General features: G+C 45.8%; 1 protein-coding gene across 1 annotated transcript; it reads left to right on the plus strand.

The window, feature by feature from the left end:
• The first annotated feature begins 4,698 nt into the window (after window positions 1-4,698).
• Window positions 4,699-24,553, plus strand: CXCL17 (C-X-C motif chemokine ligand 17). The gene is made up of 4 exons (XM_038767563.1): window positions 4,699-4,796; window positions 15,631-15,711; window positions 23,013-23,111; window positions 24,014-24,553. Exons 1-4 carry the CDS (start codon window positions 4,712-4,714, stop codon window positions 24,124-24,126), a joined length of 378 nt encoding a protein of 125 aa, XP_038623491.1. The 5' UTR covers window positions 4,699-4,711; the 3' UTR covers window positions 24,127-24,553.
• The last annotated feature ends 971 nt before the right edge of the window (window positions 24,554-25,524 follow it).

Consider the following 25,524-nt stretch of genomic DNA (forward strand, 5'->3'; position numbering starts at 1 on the left):
CAGTACTGAGAAGTGGGGAGGAGAAACTGTTTGTATGCTATCTTATACAAGTGTCTTTTTGTTGCAACCATCTGCCTTCTTTCTTCAATAAAGATACTGCTCGGAGAAATAAAGGTACAAACAGTGGGAACCAGGTTACTTCTAAATACCAACAGCGTTACAGAGATATGCTTGGTGAAGAATTTTGAGGGGAATTAATGCCATCTTTTATTTTGCTTTCTAAAACTGTTGCCTAAAATTTCACATGGCTAGGTTACAAGGTTAGAAAATAAATACAAACATTCCATGAAACTGACTAATAATAACAATAATAATTATGGTATTTGTTAAGTACTTACTATGTGCCAGGCACTGTACTAATAACAATAATAATTATGGTATTTGTTAAGTACTTAAGTACTTACTGTGTGCCAGGCACTGTACTAAGCGCTGGGGTGGATATATGCAAATCGGGTTGGACACATTCCCTGACCCACATGGGGCTCACAGTCTCAATTCCCATTTCACAGATGAAGTAACTGAGGTCCAGAGAAGTGAAGTGACCTGCCCAAGGTCACTCAGCAGACAAGTGGCGGAGCCAGAATTAGAACCCATGACCTTCTAACTCCCAGACCCGTGCTCTATCCACTATGCCATGCTGCTTCTCTTACAGTCAGGGAATGTATCGGCCAATTTTGTTGTATTGAACTCTCTCAAGAGCTTAGTTCAGTGTTCTGCACATAGTAAGCACCCAACAAACTCCATTTGTTGATTGATTGATGTTGAAGTGGGAGAAGAGGGCTGCTTCTCTAGTTCCCTAATTCAAGAATCCAGTTACTGGATGCTAACAGCTTCCAAAACGATCTCTAGGAATCATTTGTAATTTGGAACCACGCTTTAGAAAAAGCGTTTCCAGCTTTTTCTGGGAAGGATTTATTCGATTCCATCATTTGTTATCATGGCACTTGTTGCTGCAGAAACTTTAAATTCTCCTACAGCAAACTTTAAGGCGGCTGTGAAAGGAGGATTTTCAGGAAAGCTTAGCACTTGGTATGGCAGGTGCGGATCGAGAGTGCTCCTTTCCCCGGCTACTGTCCCAGGAGAGCTGTAGTTCTCTCCCCTTCACAGTGCCAAGAAAGCTTCCCACCCACAGTCCCAGGGCACAGTGCTCTGCCCTCTGTAAACACTCAGTAAATACCACCGATCTACTGATAAGGAGAATCTCTTTTGTTGCAGGGACATGGAGAGCAGGAAGAGTGGAAAAACCAGTATAAGCCAATTCTCAAACGCTGGTTGTTGGGTAACTTTGTAGTAAAAGCTACTGAGAATATCACAAACAGTAAATCACTCTTCACAGCTTTTCCCCAACGAATCTACCAGATTACTTATCTCCCAGTCTTCAAAGCCCTCCTGAAATCCCATCTCCTCCAGGCTATTTTTCCCGATTAATTCCTGATGAATTGAAGTGGTGTTGCCTAGTGGCTAGAGCACAGGTCGGAGAGTCAGAAGGACCTGGGTTCAAATCCCAGCTCTGCCATTTGTCTGCTGGGTGACCTTGGACAAGTCACTTCACTTCGTTGTGCCTCAGCTGCCTCATCTGCAAATTGGGGATTAAGGCTGCGAGCCCCATGTGGGGCAGGGACTGTGTCCAACCTGATTATCTTGTATCTACCCCAGTGCTTAGTACAGTGCATGGCACAAAGCCCTTAACAAGTACCATTAAAAAAAAATTCCCACTACTTCAGACCATCTCATCCTAACAGCCATCCTTTGAACTATGTGTATGCTGATTTCTTTATGTTAGCACTTGGGAGAGTACAAAATAATGGACACATTCCCTGCCCACAACAAGCTTACGGTCTAGAGGGGGAGGCAGACATTAATCAGAAGCAGCGTGGGATAGTGGAAAGAGCCTGGGCTTGGGAGTCAGAGATCATGGGTTCTAATCCCTTCCCAAACTGAGCCCCTTCCTTCCTCTCCCCCTCGTCCCCCTCTCCATCCCCCCCATCTTACCTCCTTCCCTTTCCCACAGCACCTGTATATATGTATATATGTTTGTACATATTTATTACTCTATTTATTTATTTATTTATTTTACTTATACATATCTATTCTATTTATTTTATTTTGTTAGTATGTTTGGTTTTGTTCTCTGTCTCCCCCTTTTAGACTGTGAGCCCACTGTTGGGTAGGGACTGTCTCTATATGTTGCCAATTTGTACTTCCCAAGCGCTTAGTGCAGTGCTCTGCACATAGTAAGCGCTCAATAAATGCGATTGATGATGATGATGATGATAATCCCGCCTCCACCACTGATCAGCTGTGTGACTTTGGGCAAGTCACTTGACTTCTCTGTGCTTCAGTTCCCTCATCTGTAAAATGGGGATGAAGACTGGGAGCCCCACGTGGGACAACCTCATTACCTTGTATCTGTCCCAGCACTTAGAATGCCATCATTATTAATTGAAATAAATAAATGACAGACATGGACAGAAGTGCTTTGGGGCTGGGAGGGGGGATGAATAAAGGGAGCAAGTCAGGGCAACACAGAAGGGCATTGAAGAAAAGGAAAAGAAGGTTATAAGCAGGGAGCATGTCCACCAACTCTGTTCTGTTGTCCTTTCCCAATGCTTAATCCAGTGCTCCGCACACAGAAAGTGCTCAATCATCATCATCATCATCAATCGTATTTATTGAGCGCTTACTATGTGCAGAGCACTGTACTAAGCGCTTGGGAAGTACAAATTGGCAACATATAGAGACAGTCCCTACCCAACAGTGGGCTCACAGTCTAAAAGAATGGTATCAATAAATACCATTGATTGATTGATTACAATCCCTTCACTTTTCCTCTTGGTGGTTACTGGCTGCTCCCAGCCAGCAGTGGAACCTAATGGCTAGAGCCCGGGCGTCAGAAGGACCTGAGTTCTAATTCCAGCTCCTCCACTTCTCTGCTGGGTGACTTTGGGTAAGTCACTTCACTTCTCTGGACCTCAGTTCCCTCATCTATAAAATGGGGAGTAAAACTGTGAGCTCTATGTGGGACAGGGTCTGGGTCCAACCTGCTTAACTTGAATCTACCCCAGCGATTGGCACATAGTAAGCACTTCACAAAAACCACAATTATTACTATCATTATTCTGGCGAAGGGGGTGGGGAGCAGTCATGCTCTGATGATCAAATAGCCTCCCTCCTCACTTCTCCTGGGCTTCTACTTCCCAAGAATCCTCAGGTAGATTGTCTAGGCTCCCCCAAGGCCACCGCACTCTCTCCTCTCAGCCACCTCAAGCCAAGTCACATCATCCTCTTCCATTCTAAGAAACAGGGTGTGGGGTTGTGGGGTGGGGGATCGTGTAGTCGGGGTGGGGAGGGGGCAGATGTCTCCCTTTCCACTCTGTCTAAGCAGGAGCACAGTGGAGGTGAAAGATGAGCCTAGAGGGAAAAAGCCCATGGGGAAACTCCCTTTCAATCTGGATCAGACCGGTTTAAGAGTTCCGGCAGCCCGAGGCAAGGTCCTTTCTGAAGTAACCCTGCCAAGGTCTCAGTGCTGAGAACAAACAAAGGAGGAATGGGGGAAGAAACCAGGTCCTTATGAGAAGCAGCGTGGCTCAGTAGCAAAGAGCCCGGGCTTTGGAGTCGGAAGTCCTGGGTTCAAATCCCCGCTCCGCCAATTGTCAGCTGTGTGACTTTGGGCAAGTCACTTCACTTCTCTGGGCCTCAGTTCCCTCCTCTGTGAAATGGGGATTACGATTGATTGATAGATTAATCCCCAATTATCACAGAATCAGCAGACACGTTCTATGTCCATAACGAGTTTACAGTCTAGAGAGGGAGACGGACATTAATGTGAATAAGTGATTTAAAATAAATTCATCCATTCATTCAATCGTATTTATTGAGTGCTTACTGTGTGCAGAGCACTGTACTAAGCGCTTGGGAAGTACAAGTTGGCAACATATAGAGACAGTCCCTACCCAACAGTGGGCTCACGACTGTGAGCCCCTCGTGGGACAACCTGATCACCTTGTAACCTCCCCAGCGCTTAGAACCGTGTTTTGCACATAGTAAGTGCTTAATAAATGCCTTCAAAAAAAAAAGTCCTCCCTTTGCCAACTTTCTTTTTCCCCTCACCACCTCTACTCCATCCCCATGATGGACAGCACCCAAAAACGAGCCGGCCAATCGTCCAGGGGTAAACCAGATGAGCGGCAGCAGGGTTGAAGTCATCATCATCATCATCATCAATCGTATTTATTGAGCGCTTACTATGTGCAGAGCACTGTACTAAGCGCTTGGGAAATACAAATTGGCAACACATAGAGACAGTCCCTACCCAACAGTGGGCTCACAGTATAAAAGGGATGTGTACAAGTAAAATAAATAAATAGAGTAACAAATATGTACAAGTCGGGGCAGAGGGTAGCCCAGGTGAAGGAAGAGCCGGGGGGCAGGGGATTCCTAGAGGCCAAGTGGTTGCCTAACCTAAGGTTGCCCTCGGCTTTCTCCTTCCCTCGCTGACCTCTTTGATTTGTCTTCAAGATTCTCAGAAAGGAGGCGGCCTGCCCCTTCGTCTACAAACAACCTCACCTCCTCCCCCCGAGAAGAAAGCCAATGAGAGGGAGCTCCAGGCTGGGCTTAAAAACCAAGTGGCCACACCTTCGTTCCCAGCAGCCTCAAACCTTGCAGGTTGGAAACCTCAGAGAGACTTCAGTGGCCCACGGGGACAGCAAGGATGCGGCTGACGACCTGCTCTCTCCTGCTGCTGCTGCTGCTGCTGCTAACATTTGCAACGGTCACCTCTGTTCCCCAAAATCCAGGTACACGGAACTAATTTTATTGTAGGGGGGCGAGGAGAGAGGTTATGTCCTGGCTTGGTGGAGGAAGGTGTGGGGTGAGAGGCTGTTGAATTCCTAACTGTTGTACTCGGTTCTGGTTCACTGGGATAACCCATGGCTGAGACGGGGTGGGAGAAACCCGAATTCCAAGTTGGATCATGGACCGGAGACCTCGGCTCGCATCGTGCTGGCTTTTTTGATGGCTCGGGGGGCACCCACTTGGGTGAGGGGGAGCGGGCATCCACGTCCCACTGAGAAACTTCATGGCCCTCTCTCCCTGTCCTGAGCCAGGGTAGTTTGATTTGAGCCTCTCCTATTTTAGAGAGCTCTGCCTCACCCCCTCCCCACACCTCCAAACCCAAGACTAACGCATCCTTCACAAACTCTGAAGAGGATGCTAGCAAAGCAGAGCCCACCTCCTCCGGTAATCAATCGATCAATCAATCGTATTTATTGAGCGCTTACTGTGTGCAGAGCACTGTACTAAGCACTTGGGAAGTCCAAGTTGGCAACATCTAGAGGCAGTCCCTACCCAACAGTGGGCTCACAGTCTAAAAGGGGGAGACAGAGAACAAAACCAAACATACTAACAAAATAAAATAAATAGAATAGATATGTACAAGTAAAATAAATAAATAGAGTAATAAATAAGTAAGGTGGCCACCACCCAGGGCCCCTCTTGGAGGATGAGGGTGGGGCAAATAAAAGGGGAATACATTTCTCAGAGGCTTTCCCTGACTAAGCTCTCACTTTCCCTACCTGCCTTCTCCTTAGTGCTGCTTAAACACTGTGCACTCGCTAATAATAATAACGATGATGGCATTTGTTAAGCGCTTACTATGTGCCAAGCACTGTTCTAAGCACTGGGGGGTACACGAATGCAGACATAAGTGTTTTGGGGCTGGTGTATCAAAGTGCTTGTCAGCTGGGTGACTTTGGGCAGGTCACTTCACTTCTCTGGGCCTCAGTTCCCTCATCCGTGAAATGGGGATGGGGACTGTGAGCCCCACGTGGGACAACCTGTGGGAACTGTGGACACCGAAGACGAGAAGGAGGGCAGACACTCATAAAGGTGCCAACTTTTCCTTTTGAGGACAGGTAGACTAGCATGGCACACTGTCGTCCAGAAAGGAGCGGCTCTCTCTGAGCAAAAGTTTTGCAAGGAACAGAGACAAGGAGGCAGAAGAGAAGAGAGCACCAGGTGCTGCAACTTTAAAAGTGGTAACACACAAAGAGACAGTCTTAATGTGAGCACGATGTGGTTGGGACCGGGAGTCCCGTATTGGCTTTTTCTGCCACACAAACGCTCATTGGTGAATTTCACTAATAGCCAAGTCTTCTGCAAATCCAATGGGCGGTGATCCACTTACAAATCAGTTTCCAAATCGGAAGAAAAGAAGTTTGGATTAACCATCCGCACAATTTTCATCAGCTAAATGATAAAATGGAGCGAAACGTCTCCCCAGGTGGATGGTATAATGACCATCACGCAACTGTAGTCCCGTTTCAGGACCGGAAGCTCGTTGTGGGTAGGGAACATAATAATAATAATAATGTTGGCATTTGTTAAGTGCTTACTATGTGCAAAGCACTGTTCTAAGCGCTTGGGGGGATACAAAGTGATCAGGTTGTCCCACGTGGGGCTCACAGTCTTAATCCCCATTTTACAGATGAGGTAACTGAGGCTCAGAGAAGTTAAGTGACTTCCCCAAGGTCACACAGCAGACATGTGGTGGAGCCGGGATTCGAACCCATGACCTCTGACTCCAAAGCCCGTGCTCTTTCCACTGAGCCACGCTGCTTCTCTATCATGTCTATCAAATCTGTTACACTATATTCTCCCAAGCATTTAGTACAGTGCTCCGCACACAGTAAGCGCTCAATAAATATGATTGACTGTAAAGTGGAAGGAAGGATGGGACTCTAGAACATGAACTCAGGAAAGGAAGGAAACTCTCCCGCAAGGGACAAGGGGCTGTGTCCAACCTGATGAGCTTAGAGCAGCAGGGTGTAGTGGATAGAACATGGGCCCGGGAGTCTGAAGGTCATGGGTTCTAATCCCGGCTCTGCCGTTTGTCTGCTGTGTGACCTTGGATAAGTCACTTACCTCCTCTGTAAAACGGGAAGCAAAACTGTGAGCCCCACCTGGGACAGGGACTGTGTCCAAACCAATTTGCTCGTATCCACCCCAGCACTTAGTGCAGTGCCTGGAACACAGTATGTGCTTTAGAAACACCATAATTATTACTATTATTATTATTACTGTTATTAGAGCTTCCCTAATGCATAAAAGGGTGCTTGGCACATAGTAAACGTTTAACAAATTCCACAGTGATTGTTATTAAAGTTACCCAGCTGTGGCAAAGCAGAAAATTAAAGATAGGAGGCAGAACAGCATGCCTTAGTGGATAGAGCATGGGCCTGAGAGACAGAAAGACCTGGGTTCAAATCCCAGCTCTGCCATGTGTCTGCTGTGTCCTTGGCCAAGCCACATCACTTCTCTGGGCCTCAGTTCCCTCATCTAAAATGGGAATTAAGACTTTGAGCCCTAAATGGGACAGGGACTGTGTCCAACCCAATTATCTTGTAACTACCCCAGTGTTTCATACAGTGCTTGGCACATAGTAAGCCCTTAACAAATACCATTAAAAAAATAAGTCAAAAGAATAAGACAGATTACATTTTGGACAGACAGTGTCATGTTTGCAGCTATACACATGGGTTTACTCTTCTGGAAGACAGTCGGGTGACCTCCCAACTTTCCAGGAGGTGGAAAATAATCCAAGGACCTTTAGACGGAGCAGCCCTGGTGGTTTCATTATCCAATTCTACGCTGGGCCGCAGAAATTCTTAAAATTAAATCTTTTATTTCCCCTTCTAGACTGTGAGCCCACTGTTGGGTAGGGACCGTCTCTATATGTTGCCAACTTGTACTTCCCAAGCGCTCAGTACAGTGCTCTGCACACAGTAAGCGCTCAATAAAGTACAGTGCTCTGCACATAGTAAGCGCTCAATAAATACGATTGATGATGATGATGAAAATAAATACGATTGAATGAATGGATGAATTTATTTTAAATCACTTATTCACATTAATGTCTGTCTCCCTCTCTAGACTGTAAACTCGTCATGAACATGGAACGTGTCTGCTAATTCTGTGATAATTGTACTTAAGCTCGTTGTGGGTAGGGAGTATGTCTGGTATTTTGTAATACTGTATTCTCCCATATGCTTAGTACAGTACTCTGCACGCTGTATGCGCTCCATAAATACTACTGTCTGACTGACATATAGTGATTAACAAATACCATAGTTATTATTATTAAGAATAATTCCCAAATGCAGAGGGAATGGGAATCTTTCAGGCCTATTTGGAGGAGCGGGGTTTTGAGCGGCTGTGGTCCAGGGAGCATCGCTTCAAGGGGAAAATGTCCACTTCCACACCCCCAACCTCCAGTGTGGGCAGGAAACATGTCTACCAACTCTATTTTTTTATTTTATACTTTTATGGCATTTGTTAAGTACTACATGCCAGGAACTGTTCTACACCCTGGGATAGATATAAAGTAATCGGGCTGGACTCCACCCATGTCCCACGTGGGGTTCACGGTCTTAATTCCCATTTTCCTTCCTCTCCCCTTCCTTCCTCTCCCCCTCGTTCCTTCCTCTCCCCCTCATCCCCCTCTCCATCCCCCCATCTTACCTCCTTCCCTTCCCCACAGCACCTATATATATGTATATATGGTTGTACATATTTATTACTCTATTTATTTTACTTGTACATATCTATTCTATTTATTTTATTTTGTTAGCATATTTGGTTTTGTTCTCTGTCTCCCCCTTTTAGACTGTGAGCCCACTGTTGGGTAGGGACTGTCTCTATATGTTGCCAATTTGTACTTCCCAAGTGCTTAGTACAGTGCTCTGCACACAGTAAGCGCTCAATAAATACGATTGATGATGATGATGACGATTTTCCAGATGAGGGAACTGAGGCACGGAGAAGTTAAAGCGACTTGCCCGACGTCATCAAGCAGACAAACGGTGGAGCCGGGATTTTTTTTTTTTTAATGGCATTTATTCAGCACTTACTATGTGCCAGATAGCGAGGTTGGACACAGTCCCTGACCCATATAGCGTTCACAGTCTTAATTCCCATTTTACAGATTAGAACCCAGGTCTTCCTGATTCCCAGGCCCATGCTCTATGCACTGGGCTATACTGCTCAATAACTATGATTGATTGACTGGAGGCTAAAATGCTCCCGCCCCCTCCCCAAAGCCTGTCTTGGGAATCCCTTAGACCTAACTGGCAGACGCTGGATCTATTTCAAATGTCACTCTTCCAAGGGCAGGGTAATAATTACAATTACGGTATTCGTTAAGCACTTATTAGTGCCAAGCACTGTCCTGAGTGCTGGTAGATACAAAGTAATCAGTTTGTCCCACATGGGGCTCACAGTCTTAATCCCCATTTTACAGATGAGGTAACTGAGGCACAGAGAAGTGAAGTGACTTGTCCAAGATCACACAGCAGACAAGTGGCAGAGCCAGGATTAGAACCCACATCCTCTCCCAAGCCCATGCTCTCGCCACTAGGCCACCAAATGTCTCCATTTTGACTTTCGAAAATTCTAATCAATCAATGGTATTTATTGAGCATTTACTGTGTGCTGAGCACTGTATTAAGCTCTTGGGAGAGAGCAATGCGAGACTTGGTAGAGGTGATCCCTGCTTACAAGGAGCTTACAGTCATTAAACTTCACGAGAAGCAGCGTGGCTCAGTGGAAAAAGTCCGGACTTTGGAGTCAGAGGTCATGGGTTCGAATCCCAGGTCCGCCACATGTCTGCTGTGTGACCTTGGGCCAGTCACTTAACTTCTCTGGGCCTCAGTTACCTCATCTGTAAAATGGGGATGAAGACTGTGAGCCCCACGTGGGACAACCTGATCACCTTGCATCCCCTCCCAGCGCTTAGAACAGTGCTTGGCACATAGTAAGTGCTTAACAAATGCCATTATTATTATTATTATTATTATTAAACAGACTATGGATAGAGGAAATAGTTTAGATTCTAGCCGCTGTCTATCAGATTTCGAAGATGTCAGAAGAGCTTCCTTATTGTCCTTGTATTAATCAATGGTACTTATTGAATGCTTACTATGTGCAGAGCACTGTACTAAGCGCTTGGGAATAAAGTCAGACAATCATATTTATTGAGCACTTACTGTGTGCAGAGTACTGTACTAAGCACTTGGGAGAGTACAATATAACAAAATTACAGACACATTCCCTGTCCACAACAAGCTTAAGTATAAAGCCACAGAATTAGCAGACTTGTTGCCTGCCCGTAACGATCTTACAGTCTAGAGAAGCAGCGTGGCTCAGTGGAAAGAGCGTGGGCTTTGGAGTCAGAGGTCATGGGTTCAAATCCTGACTCTGTCACATGTCTGCTGTGTGACCTTGGGCAAGTCACCTAACTTCTCTGAGCCTCAGTTACCTCATCTGTAAAATGGGGACGAAGACTGTGAGCCCCACGTGGGACAACCTGATCACCTTGCATCCCCCCAGCGCTTAGAACAGTGCTTTGCACATAGTAAGCGCTTAACAAATGCCATCATTATTATTATTATTAGAGGGGGAGGCAATTTAAAATATATGATTGAATTTAAAGATATGTACATATCTCACCTCCCCCATCCCCGTCTGCCCCCTCTCTCCTTCCCATTCCATTTCCTTCCCATTCCTTCAATCCCTGCTCCTTCCAGCCTCTTGTCAAAGGCTCCAGGAGGTGGGCAGAGGAGGAAAGCTCAGACTACAGGAACCCCTCAGCCTCGATCTCCCTAATTCATCATCATCAATCGTATTTATTGAGCGCTTACTGTGTGCAGAGCACTGTACTAAGCGCTTGGGAAGTCCAAATTGGCAACATATAGAGACAGTCCCTACCCAACAGTGGGCTCACAGTCTAAAAGGTGGAATTCCCAAGAGGAAACTGAAAGAAGGAAGTGAAGAGAGGCCTCAGGATCAGGAGCAGAGTCCCTGAGCCCCGTGGTTATTCTCTCCCCCCAAGAAGACTTGGACTTTAACTACCAAAGATGTGAATTCGGCCCATTTTCTACAAAACGTGAAGGCCAGAAGCTCTTATCTCATTTATTATCCGTCGGTTGGGGCTACTCAGTCCTGGATGAGAAAGGGAACCAGGGAGAAGAAAGTAGGGGGTGAGAACCACCCTTTAGATGGCACTTGGGAGGTGGAAGGGGTTCAATCGATCAATCATTCAATCAATCGTATTTATTGAGCACTTACTGCATGCAGAAAACTTCTAAGCGCTTGGAAGAGTACACCATAACAATATAACAGAGTTAGTAGACGTTAAGCCCTGGGGGAGATACACAGTATTCAGGTTGGGTACTGTCCTCGTTCCACATGGGGCTCGCAGTCTTAATCCCCATTTTACAGATGAGGGAACGGAGGCACAGAGAAGTTAAAGTGACTTTAACGGTGTGGCTCAGTGGAAAGAGCCCGGGCTTGGGAGTCAGAGGTCATGGGTTCTAATCCCTCTCTGCCATTTGTGTGCAGTGTGACCTTGGGCAAGTCATTTAACTTCTCTGGGCCTCAGTTACCTCATCTGTAAAATGGGGATTAAGAATGTGAGCCCCTGGTGAGACAACCTGATTACCTTGTATTCCCCCCTTCCCCCAGCACTTAGAAAAGTGCTTGGTACATAGTAAGCGCTTAACAAAAACAATTATTATTATTATTATTATTAACAGTCCACGGGGGAGACAGACATTAATATAAATAGATGAATTACGTTTATGTGTGTAAGTGCTAGGGGCTGAGGTGTCGGGGGAATGAATAATGAAAAGGGATGAAATTGGAGTCGGGGTTGGCTCTAAAGACAATAAGGAGAAGGAAGGAAAGGAAATGTAGTGAGGGAGGGGAATAAAAGAACACACCTCCAGATAAGGAACAGCTCCACTCCAGCCCAAGGATTAATAATAATAATAATAATAATAATGATAATATTTTTAAGCTTTTACTATGTATCAGGCACTAACAATTATGGTATTTGTTAAACTCTTACTATGTACCAGGCACTGTTCTAAGCACTGGGGTGGATACAGACAAATCAGGTTGGACACAGTCCCTGCGCCATGTGGGGCTCCCAGTCTCAATCCCCATTTTACAGATGAGGTAATTGAGGCACAGAGAAGTGAAGTGACTTGCCCAAGGTCACACAGCAGACAAGTGGCAGACCTGGGATTAGAACCCATGACCTTCTGATTCTCAAGCCCATGCTCTAGCCACTCTGCCATGCTGCTTCTAGCAGAGCTATCAAGCTATTTTTCTCTCCATCTCACGACAATTCCTTAAGGTATCAATCAACGGTATTTTTTTTTACCTTTTCTTATATGGTATTTGTAAAGCTCATACTATGTGCCAAGCACTGAACTAAGCGCTGGAGTAGATACAAGCTAATCATGTTGGACACAGTCCCAAGTCCCACATGGGGCTCAAAGTATTTGATCGTTTTTATTGAGCACTTACTGTGTGCAAAGCACTGGACTAAACGCTTGGGAGAACAACAGTACAACAAACAGACACATTCTTGCCCATGATGAGCTCACAGTCTAGTGAGGCAACCGAGGCGCAGAGAAGTGAAGTGACTCCCCCGAGGTCATTCATTCATTCACTGGTATTTATTGAGTGCTTACTGTGTGCAGAGCACTGGACTAAGCGCTTGGGAAGTACAAGTTGGCAACATATAGAGACGGTCCCTACCCAACAGCGGGTTCACAGTCTAGAAGGGGGAGACAGACAACAATCAATCAATCAATCGTATTTATTGAGCGCTTACTTTGTGCAGAGCACTGTACTAAGCGCTTGGGAAGTACAAGTTGGCAACATCTAGAGACAGTCCCTACCCAACAGTGGGCTCACCGTCTAAAAGGGGGAGACAGAGAACAAAACCAAACATACTAACAAAATAAAATAAATAGAATAGATATGTACAAGTAAAATAAATAGAGTAATAAATATGTACAAACATATATACATATATACAGGTGCTGTGGGGAAGGGAAGGAGGTAAGATGGGGGGATGGAGAGGGGGACGAGGGGGAGAGGAAGGAAGGGGCTCAGTCTGGGAAGGCCTCCTGGAGGAGGTGAGCTCTCAGTAGGGCCTTGAAGGGAGGAAGAGAGCGAGCTTGGCGGATGGGCAGAGGGAGGGCATTCCAGGCCCGGGGGAGGACGTGGGCCAGGGGTCGATGGCGGGACAGGCGAGAACGAGGTACGGTGAGGAGATTAGCGGTGGCAGAGGAGCGGAGGGTGCGGGCTGGGCTGGAGAAGGACAGAAGGGAGGTGAGGTAGGAGGGGGCAAGGTGATGGACAGCCTGGAAGCCCAGAGTGAGGAGTTTCTGCCTGATGCGCAGATTGATTGGTAGCCACTGGAGATTTTTGAGGAGGGGAGTAACATGCCCAGGACAACAAAACAAGACATATTAATAAAATAAATAGAATATGTACAAGTAAAATAGAGTAATAAATATGTACAAGTATATATACATATATATAGGTGCTGTGGGGAGGGGAAGGAGGTAAGGTGGGGGGGGGAGGGGGCGGAGGGGGAGAGGAAGAAGGGGGCTACAAACAAACCAAACAATTTCAGCACTAAGCAGACAAGGGGCGGAGCCGCGACCAGAACCCAAGTCCTTTTGTCACCCAGGCCTGAGCTCTATCCACTAGGCCACACCGTTTCTCCTTTGTGAGCGCGGTCCTGTGTTGAGTTCTTTGGAGGGGACCGTCCAACTGAGTTGACAGGCACAATCCCTGAGAAGCAGCGTGGCTCAGTGGAAAAGGGCCCGGGCTTTGGAGTCGGAGGTCATGGGTTCAAATCCCGGCTCCTCCAACCGTCAGCTGTGTGACTTTGGGCAAGTCACTTCACTTCTCTGGGCCTCGGTTACCTCATCTGGAAAATGGGGATTAGAACTGTGAGCCCCCCGTGGGACAACCTGATCACCTTGTAACCTCCCCAGCGCTTAGAACAGTGCTTTGCACATAGTAAGCGCTTAATAAATGCCATTAAAAAAAAAATCCCTGAAGCCCACCTGACTGTCAAGAAGTCACCTGCTTCATCCCATACAGAAGTGGGGGGAAGATGATATCCGGGGGAAGTGCGGAAGAGGGGGACAGCTCCAGATAGCCAGAACACAACTTATTGAAGGCCCATCTCCTCCAAGAGGCCTTCCCTGACTAAGCCCTCTTTTCCTCTTCTCCCACTCCCTTCTGCATCACCCTTGCACTTGGATTTGCTCCCTTTCTTTTTTTTTTTTTTGATGGCATTTGTTAAGCGCTTACTATGTGCAAAGCACATAGCACCCTCCCTTTCTTCACCCTCCCTTCAGTCCCACAGCTCTTATCAGCATGGCTCAGTGGAAAGAGCCCGGGCTTTGGAGTCAGAGGTCATGGGTTCAAATCCGGGCTCCGCCGCTTGTCAGCCGTGTGATTTGGGGCAAGTCACAACTTCTCTGTGCCTCATTTACCTCATCTGTAAAATGGGGATTAAGACTGTGAGCCCACCGTGGGACAACCTGATCACCTTGTAACCTCCCCAGCGCTTAGAACAGTGCTTTGCACATAGTGAGCGCTTAATAAATGCCATCATTATCCATCATTTATTTAATTATATTAATGTCTGCCTCCCCCTCTAGACTCGCTGTGGGCAGGGACTGTGCCTACCAACTCTGTTATATTGTCCTCTCCCAAGTGCTCAGTACAACGCTCTGCACACAGTAGGGCTCAATAAATATCACATAAGCGCACTGTGGGCAGGGAACATATCTACCAACTCTGTTTTATTATTTTAGTGTACTCTCCCAAGTGATTAGTACAATGCTCTGCACACACTAAGCGCTCAATAAATACGATTGATTGACTGGCTGATAATTTCTTGTGTTCTGTTTGAACCTCGGATGCTTTTCTCATGACCCAGAATCTTGGGGGAGAGTATCATCAATCGTATTTATTGAGCGCTTACTATGTGCAGAGCACTGTACTAAGCGCTTGGGAAGTACAAATTGGCAACATACAGAGACAGTCCCTACCCAACAGTGGGCTCACAGTCTAAAAGGGGGAGACAGAGAACAAAACCAAACATACTAACAAAATAAAATAAATAGAATAGATATGTACAAATAAAATAAATAGAGTAAAAAATATGTACAGTATGACAGTTTGCAGGATCAACATGGCTTCGGCTTCTTCTGTATATATGTATATATGGTTGTACATATTTATTACTCTATTTATTTATTTATTTATTTATTTTACTTGTGCATTTCTATCCTATTTGTTTTATTTTGTTGGTATGTTTGGTTCTGTTCTCTGTCTCCCACTTTTAGACTGTGAGCCCACTGTTGGGTAGGGACTGTCTCTATGTGTTGCCAATTTGTACTTCCCAAGCGCTTAGTACAGTGCTCTGCACATAGTAAGCGCTCAATAAATACGATTGATTGATTGATTGATTCAACCCTCTGCACCTGTCTGATTTAGGAAGCGATAAGCGGTCTCCAGCTCCTTCCCCCAATCCAGAATCCTTCCTTGCGTCCTTGTTTGCTGCTCTACCCAATTACCCGGTTGGGCTCGTTGGGCTGGAAAAAGCGCCTTTTTTCCAAGGACTCTGCCCAGTCCCTGATCAAGGTCCGAGATTTCTATGCTACCTCCAACGAGCGCTTAGTACAGCGCTCGGCACACAGTAAGTGCGCAATAATTACGATTGAACGAATGAATCTGTGGTTCATGTCCTTTCTGCAGGGGACAGGAGAAGCCACGGGGAAAGAAGGCTGGCAGCGAGGAGGCGGCTGGGTGAACTAACCCACAAATGCAGGTGCCCAGGTGGGTGTCCTTACCTCCGCCCCCTTCCCCATCCAACATGGCAATGGGGCGAGAACGGAGGGTCTGCCCCGTCCTCATCATCATCATCATCATCAATCGTATTTATTGAGCGCTTACTATGTGCAGAGCACTGTACTAAGCGCTTGGGAAGTACAAATTGGCAACATACAGAGACAGTCCCTACCCAACAGTGGGCTCACGGTCTAAAAGGGGGAGACACCTGTCCTCACCTGTTTCCCCTTTTCAAACCATCAATCAATGGAATTTAGTGAGCGAATTATATGTGCAGAGCACTGTACTAAGCGATCGGGAAAGAACAGCACAACAGCATTGGCAGGCGCGATCTCTGTCTATCTGTTCTCCCTCCTCCTTGGACTTTGATCCTCGTGCGGGCAGGAACTGTCTCCCATCTGATTAACTCGTAGCTGCCCCGGTGCTTAGCACAGTGTTTGACACCAAGTAAGCGCTTAACTAAACCATAAAAAGGTCAGATGACACTTACAGTCGACGGGGGCTTCCCAAGCGCTTAGTACAGTGCTCTGCACACAGTAAGTGCTCAATAAAGACGATTGATTGATTGATTGACAGACATTAAAATACATTTCAGATAGGGGAAGTGGTAGAGGTTTTGGAGAGGTGCGGGGGAAGAGACAGAAATGGAAAGTTTCCAATCAACCCCTGCAAGGGTCCCAACAGGACAGGCTGAGTCAAAGTCAGTCAGTCTGTCAATCGTATTTATTGAGCACTTACTGTGTGCAGAGCACTGGACTAAGCGCTTGGGAGAGTACAATAGAATAATAAATAGACACATTCCCTGCCCACAGCGAGCTTACAGTCTAGAGAATCAGCATGGCATAGTGGAGAGGGCACCAACCTGGGAGTCAGAAGGTCACGGGTTCTAATCTTGGCTCCGCTACTTGACTGCTGTGTGACCTTGGGCAAGTCACAGCACTTCTCTGGGCCGCAGTTTCCTCATTTGTAAAATGTGGATTGAGACTATGAGCCCGTGTGGGACAGGGACAGGGATTTGCTTATATCCACCCCAGTGCTTAGTACAGTGCCTGGCACATAGTAAGCACTTAACAAATACCATAATTATTATTATTAGACAGACACTAATAGAAATAAATAAATTACAGATGTGAACATGTTTGGACCCATTTATAGAGTGGCAGGATCCCCCAGAGCCCCCCAATTTAGGATCCCTTCCTGGGGGAGGTAGTTGATCCTGACAGGGCTACAGGGCCCCCCTGCCCTCCAAAACCAGAAAAATTCACAAGTCTTTGTAGATCAATCAATCAATCAATCAATCGTATTTATTTTAGACCCACCCTAAAAAGGGGCAACTGATCCCACTTGAAAGAGAGACTTAGTCCCCATGGGTTCAGGAGGTTTCAGATCCAGATTTTGCTTCGAAGACTTACTAGAAGCAAAACTTAATGCAACCACTGAGCTCCTAGTACCAGCTCTGCCTCGGCCTCCTGTGGGCAAGCCTTTTACTCTCTCTCTCTGAGCCTCAGTTTCCTCATCGGTGTAATGGGGAGAATAATCCCTGCCTTTCTCTACCTCACAAGGAGGCTATTATTATTATTATTATTATTAATAATGATGATGATGGTACTTGTTAAGCGCTTACTATGTGCCAAACACTGTTCTAAGTGCTGGGGGAGATACAAGGTAATCAGATTGTCCCATGTGGGGCTCACAGTCTTAATCCTCATTTTACAGATGAGGTAACTGAGGCACAGAGAAGCAAAGTGACTTACCCAAAGTCACACAACTGATAAGTGGCGGAGCAGGAATTAGAACCCGCAACCTCTGACTTCCAAGCCCAGGCTCTTTCCACTAAGCCACGCTGCTTCTCCAATAATAATTATTATTATTATTTAGCACTTACTATCTGCCAAGCATTGTTCTGAGCACTGGGGTAGAAACAAGTTAATAAGCTTGGAAACCATCCCTGTCCCACATGGGGCTCACACTCCTTATCTCCATTTTACAGATGAGGTAACTGAGGCCCAGAAAAGTGAAGTGACTCACCCAAGGACACACAGCAGACACGTGGCAGAGCCGGGATTAGAACCCAGGTCCCTCTGGCTCCCAGGCCTGTGCTCGATCCACAAAGTCATGCTGTTTCTCAGTTTGTGAGAGGTTGTGAGGATGAGCTATTAATGGACATGGAGGTGCTTATGGAAAATAAAAAGCATAGTACAGATTATCAGCATTATTGCTATTACTGTCCCTTCTACGCTGTAAACTCATTATGGACAGGGAATCTGTCCATCAAATCTGTTATACTCTCCCAAGTGCTTAGTACAGTGCTCTGCACACAGTAAGCACCACTGATAGACGTGGGGTGGGCTTTGAGGCCAAGAAGCAGCATGGCCTAGAGGAAAGAACCCAGCCCTGGGAGTCAAAAGGATCTGGGTTCTAATCCCGGCTCCACCCCTTCTCTGTAGTGTGACCTAAGCAAATCACTTCTCTTTTTTCTTAATGGTATTTCTGCCAGGCACTGTACTAAACACTGGGATAGATACCAGCTTATCAGGTTGGACACAGTCCCTGTCCCACATGAGGCTCACACTCTGAATTCCCATTTTACAGATGAGGGAACTGAGGCACGGAGAATTTAATTAACTTGCCCAAGGTCACACTGCAGACTAACCCAATTTGCTTGTATCTGCCCCAGTGCTTAGACCAGTGCCTGGAACATAGTAAGCACTTTACAAATACCACAATTATTATTATTATTATAAATGGCGGAGCCAGGATTAGAACCCAGGTCCTTCGGACTCCTAGGCCCGTGCTGTATCCACTAAGCTACGCTGCTTCTCTGTGTCAATCAATCAATCAATCGTATTTATTGAGCACTTACTGTGGGCAGAGCACTGTACTAAGCGCTTGGGAAGTCCAAGTTGGCAACACATAGAGACAGTCCCTACCCAACAGTGGGCTCACAGTCTAAAAGTCCCCCTCGTCCCCCTCTCCATCCCCCCGTCTTACCTCCTTCCCTTCCCCACAGCACCTGTATATATGTATATATGGTTGTACATATTTATTACTCTATTTATTTATTTATTTATTTATTTTGCTTGTACATTTCTATCCTATTTATTTTATTTTGTTGGTATGTTTGGTTCTGTTCTCTGTCTCCCCCTTTTAGACTGTGAGCCCACTGTTGGGTAGGGACTGTCTCTAGGTGTTGCCAATTTGTACTTCCCAAGCGCTTAGTACAGTGCTCTGCACATAGTAAGCGCTCAATAAATACGATTGATTGATTGATTAAAAGGGGGAGACAGAGAACAAAACCAAACATACTAACAAAATAAAATAAATAGAATAGATATGTACAATTAAAATAAATAGAGTAACATTTAGAGTATATTTAGAGTAAATAAATAGAGTAATAAGTGTCCCAGTTACTTTGTCTGTAAAATGGGGATTAAGAACTGTGAGCCCCAAGTGGGACAGGGACTGTGTCCGACCTGCTTGTCTTTTATCTTCCGCACTGCTTGATACAGTGCTTGGCACATAGTAAATGCTTATCAAATACCATTAAAAAAAGGAAATGGCCACGTGTCGGGTTCATCTCGGGCCAGGCCTCTGTGGAATGGGACTCCAGGCTTCTCCCGCAGATCCGGTTCCCAGGGGACCCGGGAGAACTGCCTTCCAATCCCGAGCTCTCACCCCTTTCTAGAAGCCATGACTGTGAGACGGATATCGGGTGGGTCTGGGACTGGGATCTGATTATCTCGCATCTTGTTGGCACGAAAGAGTTGACAGCACTTGCTTACTCAATACCATAACAACAATAAGAAGAATAATTAGGCAACAGATTACCATCTCCCCGCCTATAATATTAGGAGTGGTTGTGTGCACTGACAATTAGGGAGCGCAGATGGGCTGGGAGCCCAGATTCCTGGATTCTTTCTGTCCTAGCTTTTGTCCTAAAAGAACCCAAGGACCTTACCTCCTACCTGTAAGGCTTTCTGAGAACAATAATCCCCATTTTACAGATGAGGTAACAGCCCCAGAGAAGTTAACGGACTTGCCCAAAGTCACACAGCTGACAACTGGCAGAGTCGGGATTCGAACCCATGTCCTCTGACTCCAAAGTCCGTGCTCTTTCCACTGAGCCGCGCTGCTTATCTGATGGCCACGTGTTGAATGGCTATCATGCTGGGTGGACACTTGAGTACGTATCTTTTATATATGTTGCCAACTTGTACTTCCCAAGCGCTTAGTACAGTGTTCTGCACACAGTAAGCACTCAATAAATACGACTGATTGATTGATTGATTGATTAATATCAATCATGGTATTTGTCAAGCGCTGTACTAAGCACTGGGGCAGATACAATATCATTAGGGCCACGTGAGCCTCCCAATAGGAGGGAGAACAGGTACTGAATCCCCATTTTGCAGATGAGAGAACTGAGGTACAGAGGAGTAAAGTGATCTGCCCAGGGTCTCCCAGAAGACAAGTGGCAGAATTGGGATTAGAACCCAGATCCTCTGATTCCCAGACCTGGGCTCTTTTCAGAGAAGCACCATGGCTTAGTGGAAAGAGCACGGGTTTGGGAGTCGGAGGTCGTGGGTTCTAATCCCAGATCCGCCACTTATCGGCTGCCTGACTTTGGGCAAGTCACTTAACTTCTCTGTGACTCAGTTCCCTCATCTGTAAAATGGGGATTAAGTCTGTGAGGCCCACGTGGGTCAACTTGATTACCTTGTATCTACCCCATCGCTTAGAACAGTGCTTGGCACATAGTAAGCACTTAAATAGCAATATTATCATTATTATTGTTATTATTATTAAGCTTTGATTCAATTCAATCGTATTTTCTGAGCACTTACTCTGTGTAAAGCACTGCACTAAGAGCTTAGGAGAATACAATATAATAATAAGCAGACACATTCTACATTACTTTTCACAGAAGCCAAGAACTCCATCTCCTCCCGCTCTGCTCCCACCCCAATTTCTGGGCATTTTATGAGCAACTCGGGGGTGGGGTCAGGAAAGTTTGATGATTCACCCGGAAATCCCATACCAACCCAGATTCCTGAACCCTTGGAATTGGGTTGGAACCCATCCAGGTGGGACAGCCCTAGAGGAAGAAGAGGAGAGGTCTGGATTTGGCTGTGGAGGAGGGAGTGTTCTTCTGGGACTGTGAGCTTGTTGTGGACAGGAATGTGTCTGTTGTTATAGTGTACTCTCCAAGTGCTTAATATAGTGCTTTGCACATAGTAAACACTCAATAAATACGATTGAGTGAATAAATGAATGAGTGAATGGGGCCAGGGGAGCCCTCAAGGTCAGGGGCAGAGCCAGCCCTGAGCTGATCCCCTGGGAAGAAACTGTAGGTCAGGAACCAACAGAACAAATAATAATAATAATAACAATAATAATAATCATGGTACCTGTTAAGCGTTTACTATAATAATAATAATAATGGCATTTATTAAGCGCTTACTATGTGCAAAGCACTGTTCTAAGCGCTGGGGGGATACAAGGTGATCAGGTTGTCCCACGGGGGGCTCACAGTCAAGCCCCATTTTACAGATGAGGGAACAGAGGCCCAGAGAAGTTAAGTGACTTGCCCAAGGTCACACAGCTGACAATTGGCAGAGCCGGGATTTGAACCCATGACCGCTGACTCCAAAGCCTGGGCTCTTTCCACTGAGCCACGCTGCTTCTCTGCTGCTTACTTCTTCACGCTGCTTACTATGTGCTAAGCGCTGGAGTAGATACAAGTTAATCAGGTTGGACACAGTCCCTGTCCCACACGGGGCTCACACTCTTCATCCCCATTTTACAGATGAGATAACTGAGGCCCAGAGACACAAAGTGACTTGCCCATGGTCTCACAGCAGACAACGTGGCAGAGCTGGGATTAGAACCCAGGTCCCTCTGACTCCCAAGCCTGTGCTCTAGCCACTAAACCACACTGCTTCTATGTCCTTTGGCCACCTCTTTCACACTCCCAAGCTTCTAGAAGAAGGAAGAAGTTGATGATGATGATGATGATGATGCATTTGTTAAGCACTTGCTACGTGCCAAGCACTGTTCTAAGCATCATCATCATCAATCGTATTTATTGAGCGCTTACTGTGTGCAGAGCACTGTACTAAGTGCTTGGGAAGTACAAGTTGGCAACATATAGAGACAGTTCCTACCCAACAGCGGGCTCACAGTCTAAAAGGGGGGAGACAGAGAACAAAACCAAACATACTAACAAAATAAAATAAATAGAATAGATATGTACAAGTAAAATAAATAAATAAATAAATAAATAGAGAAATAAATATATACAAACATATATACATATATACAGGTGCTGTGGGGAAGGGAAGGAGGTAAGATGGGGGGTGGAGAGGGGAACAAGGGGGAGCCTCGGTTACCTCATCTGTAAATGGGGATTGACTGTGAGCCCCACATGGGACAACCTGATCATGTTATATCCCCCCAGCGCTTAGGACAGTGCTTTGCACATAGTAAGTGCTTAACAAATGCCATCATTATTATTATTATACAGGTATATATATACATATATGTATATATATATATATACATATATGTATATATATATATATACATATATAAATGCGATTGATTGATTGATTCCCAAGCGCTTAGTACAAGCACTGGGGTATATACAAGGTAATCAGGTTGTGGCCAAAGGACATAGAAGCAGTGTGGTTTAGTGGATAGAGCACAAGCTTGGGAGTCAGAAGGACCTGGGTTCTAATCCCAGCTCTGCCACGTTGCCTGCTGTGAGACCATGGGCAAGTCACATTGTGTTTCTGGGCCTCAGTTACCTCATCTGTAAAATGGGGATGAAGAGTGTGAGCCCCATGTGGGACAGGGACTGTGTCCAACCTGATTAACTTGCATCTACTCCAGCGCTTAGAACAGTGCTTGGCACATAGTAAATGCTTAACAAGTACCATGATTATTATTATTATTTGCTCTGTTGGTTCCTGACCTACAGTTTCTTCCCAAGGGATCAGATCAGGGCTGGTTCTGCCCCTGATGTCTTAATCCCCTTTTCACAGATGAGGTAACTGAGGCACAGAGAAGTTAAGTGACTTGCCCAAAGTCACACAGCTGACGGTGGCAGAGTGGATTAGAACCCACGACCTCCGACTCCCAAGCCCGGGCTCTTTCCACTGAGTCCCGCTGCTTCTCCGCAGTTCTTATTTGGAGTGGGGGTGAGGAAGATTTTTCCCGGGCGGCTGGCAGTCCACAGATCTCATCCTTTCCTCTGAAATATTCTGACCTCTTTGGGGCCGGTTGGTAAGGCTCGTCCCAGGAGTTGCAGAGGGAAAGCCGGGCGAGGAGACTCCAGAGTCCACGTGGAGAGTGCCCATGTGATGACCTGAAGGTCAACCTGAAGAAGAGTGAGTGAAAGGGCCCAGAGATGGGGTTGGGATGGGGTGGGGGGTGGAGACCCCTTGGGCGGGCCTACTGCCAACCTACTGACTGGGGTAATAATAATAATAGTCATTATTATTCTTATAATATTTATTGTTTATTATTGTATCATACTCTCCCAAGTGCTTAGTACAATGTTTATCGTTTATTATTGTATCGTACTCTCCCAAGTGCTTAGTACAGTGTCCTGCGCACAGTAAGTGCTCAATAAATATGATTGAATGAATAATATAATATATAATATAATGTTTACATATTTATCACTCTATTTATTTTACTTGTACATATCTATTCTATTTATTTTATCTTGTTAGTATGTTTGGTTTCGTCTCCCCCTTTTAGACTGTGAGCCCACTGTTGGGTAGGGACCGTCTCTATATGTTGCCAATTTGTACTTCCCAAACGCTTAGTCCAGTGCTCTGCACACAGTAAGCGCTCAGTAAATACGATTGATGATGATGATGGTAATACTAATAATTGTGGTATCCGTTAAGCGCTTACTTTGTGCCAGGCACTGTACTAAGTGCCGGGGTAGATAAAAGCAAATTGGGTTGGACGCGGTCGCTGTACCACATGAGGCTCAGAGTCTTCATCTCCACTTCACAGATGAGGGAACTGAGGCCCAGAAAAGAGAAGCGTCTTGCCCAAGGTCACACAGCAGACAAGTGGCAGAGCCGGGATTGGAACCCACTTCGTCTGACTCCCAAGCCCGTGCTCTTTCCACTGAGCCACGCTGCTTCTCGTAAGCGCTTAACTTAGTAAGCGCTAACAAATACCCCAGTTATTTGGATTATTAGAAACCTGCATTCCCGCTCCCACCTTTGAAGACACGCCAGCTTCCCTCTGCTCTCCTTTCTCTTCTTTCCAGGACCCATGTGGCACCATAAGGGGAAGGAAGGAAGAGTCCATTACCGTCGCAAGGAGGCCTGCCGCCTATTCTGGAAGCAGTGTGAACTGGAGGGCCTCTCCCTGCCCATATAAAAGATTGGATCGACTCCCTCAAGGAACAGCAGGGACCCTGTGTCCTCTCTGTCCCCCCACCCCCCGGGTTTAACAGATTTTTCATTCTGGTTTATATCAGGCCTTGCTTCCCAGAACAGGAGCAAAGGGAGATCTCTCCCTGTTCCTCCCAAACTCCCCTGGTGTCTCACTATTTCCCTCTCCCAGCCCCTCCCTGAACTAGAATTAGGGAGGACAATGAATTAATTCATGCGGGCCACCTCTTCTCTCCTCCCCCCTCTGAAATTTCTATCTGTTCAGGAAGTATTTTCTCCAGGGGTATTTCCTTTCTGAGGATTAGCAAATAATAATAAACCAGGCTTTCTACCCTCAGGGAGACAACTGAGGCAAAAACTTGCCCTGTAGCCTGCCATCACACACCTCACGCTGTGTACACACAATAAATATTCAGCTCTGACCTTTCTTATCCTTTCCTTTATTACAATTACTGGAATATTTACCCGCTTTCTTACAATGTTCGGATACTTCCTCCTGCCTTGCCTAAGCCACTGCTAGAACGAATTATTAAGCAATCAATTTACAATTAGCTAGAAGAGGGTCTGATAGCAGAACCAATTACCCTGGTGAAGAGGAAACTGTGATACATAAATGTAATCTCCTACTGTGGAGAAAGATTAAAGAAGCAAAAGAGAAGCAGCTGTGGCCTAGTGGAAAGAGCCCAGGCTTGGGAGTCAAAGGACCTGGATTCCAATCCCAACTCTGTCCCTTGTCTGCTGGGAGACCTTGGACAAGTCACTTCACTTCTCTGGTCCTCAGTTCCTTCGTCTGTAAAATGGGGATTAAGACTGCAAGCTCCACGTGGGACATGCCTGTGATCGATCTGATTTGTTTGTATCTACCCCGGTGTCTAGTACGGGGCCTGGCAGATAGCAAGCACTTAACAGACACCATTTTTTAAGAAAGTAAAGGGGGTAGAAAAAGAGGTAATCTACATACACATACGTATGATTTTTTTCATTCTGTCCTATTAGATATCCTCATTGTCAAACTGGGAGGGAATAGTTTAGCCTGGACCACTGTCAGGTTGATGCATATTTGGCTTGGGGGTTGCCCCAAAAGTTGGGGGAATCAACCTACAAGAATCTGTTCCCTGATGTTCTTCAGAGGCCAATCTAGGGACCACCGCTCTTCAATATTATATTAATTGAGCACTTACTTTGTGAAGAGTACTGTACTAAGCGCTTGGAAAGTACAATTTGGCAACAGAGACAATCCCTGCCTACAACAGGCTCATAGTCTAGAAGAGGGGAAATAGACATCAAAACAAGTAAACAGGCATCAATAGCATCAATATAAATAAATAGAATTAGAGATCTATACACATCGAAACAAGTAAACAGGCATTAATATAAATAAATA

Source organism: Tachyglossus aculeatus, chromosome 26 (genome assembly GCF_015852505.1).
Source record: "Tachyglossus aculeatus isolate mTacAcu1 chromosome 26, mTacAcu1.pri, whole genome shotgun sequence".
In the NCBI taxonomy this organism is placed as follows: Eukaryota; Metazoa; Chordata; class Mammalia; order Monotremata; family Tachyglossidae; genus Tachyglossus; species Tachyglossus aculeatus.

Excerpts from the sequence above, each read along its gene's own strand:
- CXCL17 (XM_038767563.1), top strand. The coding sequence starts at position 4,712 with ATGCGGCTGACGACCTGCTCTCTCCTGCTGCTGCTGCTGCTGCTGCTA. Across the intron at positions 15,712-23,012 it reads CCACAAATGCAGGTGCCCAG|GCTCGTCCCAGGAGTTGCAG; the intron begins GTGGGTGTCCTT and ends CCGGTTGGTAAG. Across the intron at positions 23,112-24,013 it reads GAAGGTCAACCTGAAGAAGA|GACCCATGTGGCACCATAAG; the intron begins GTGAGTGAAAGG and ends TCTTCTTTCCAG.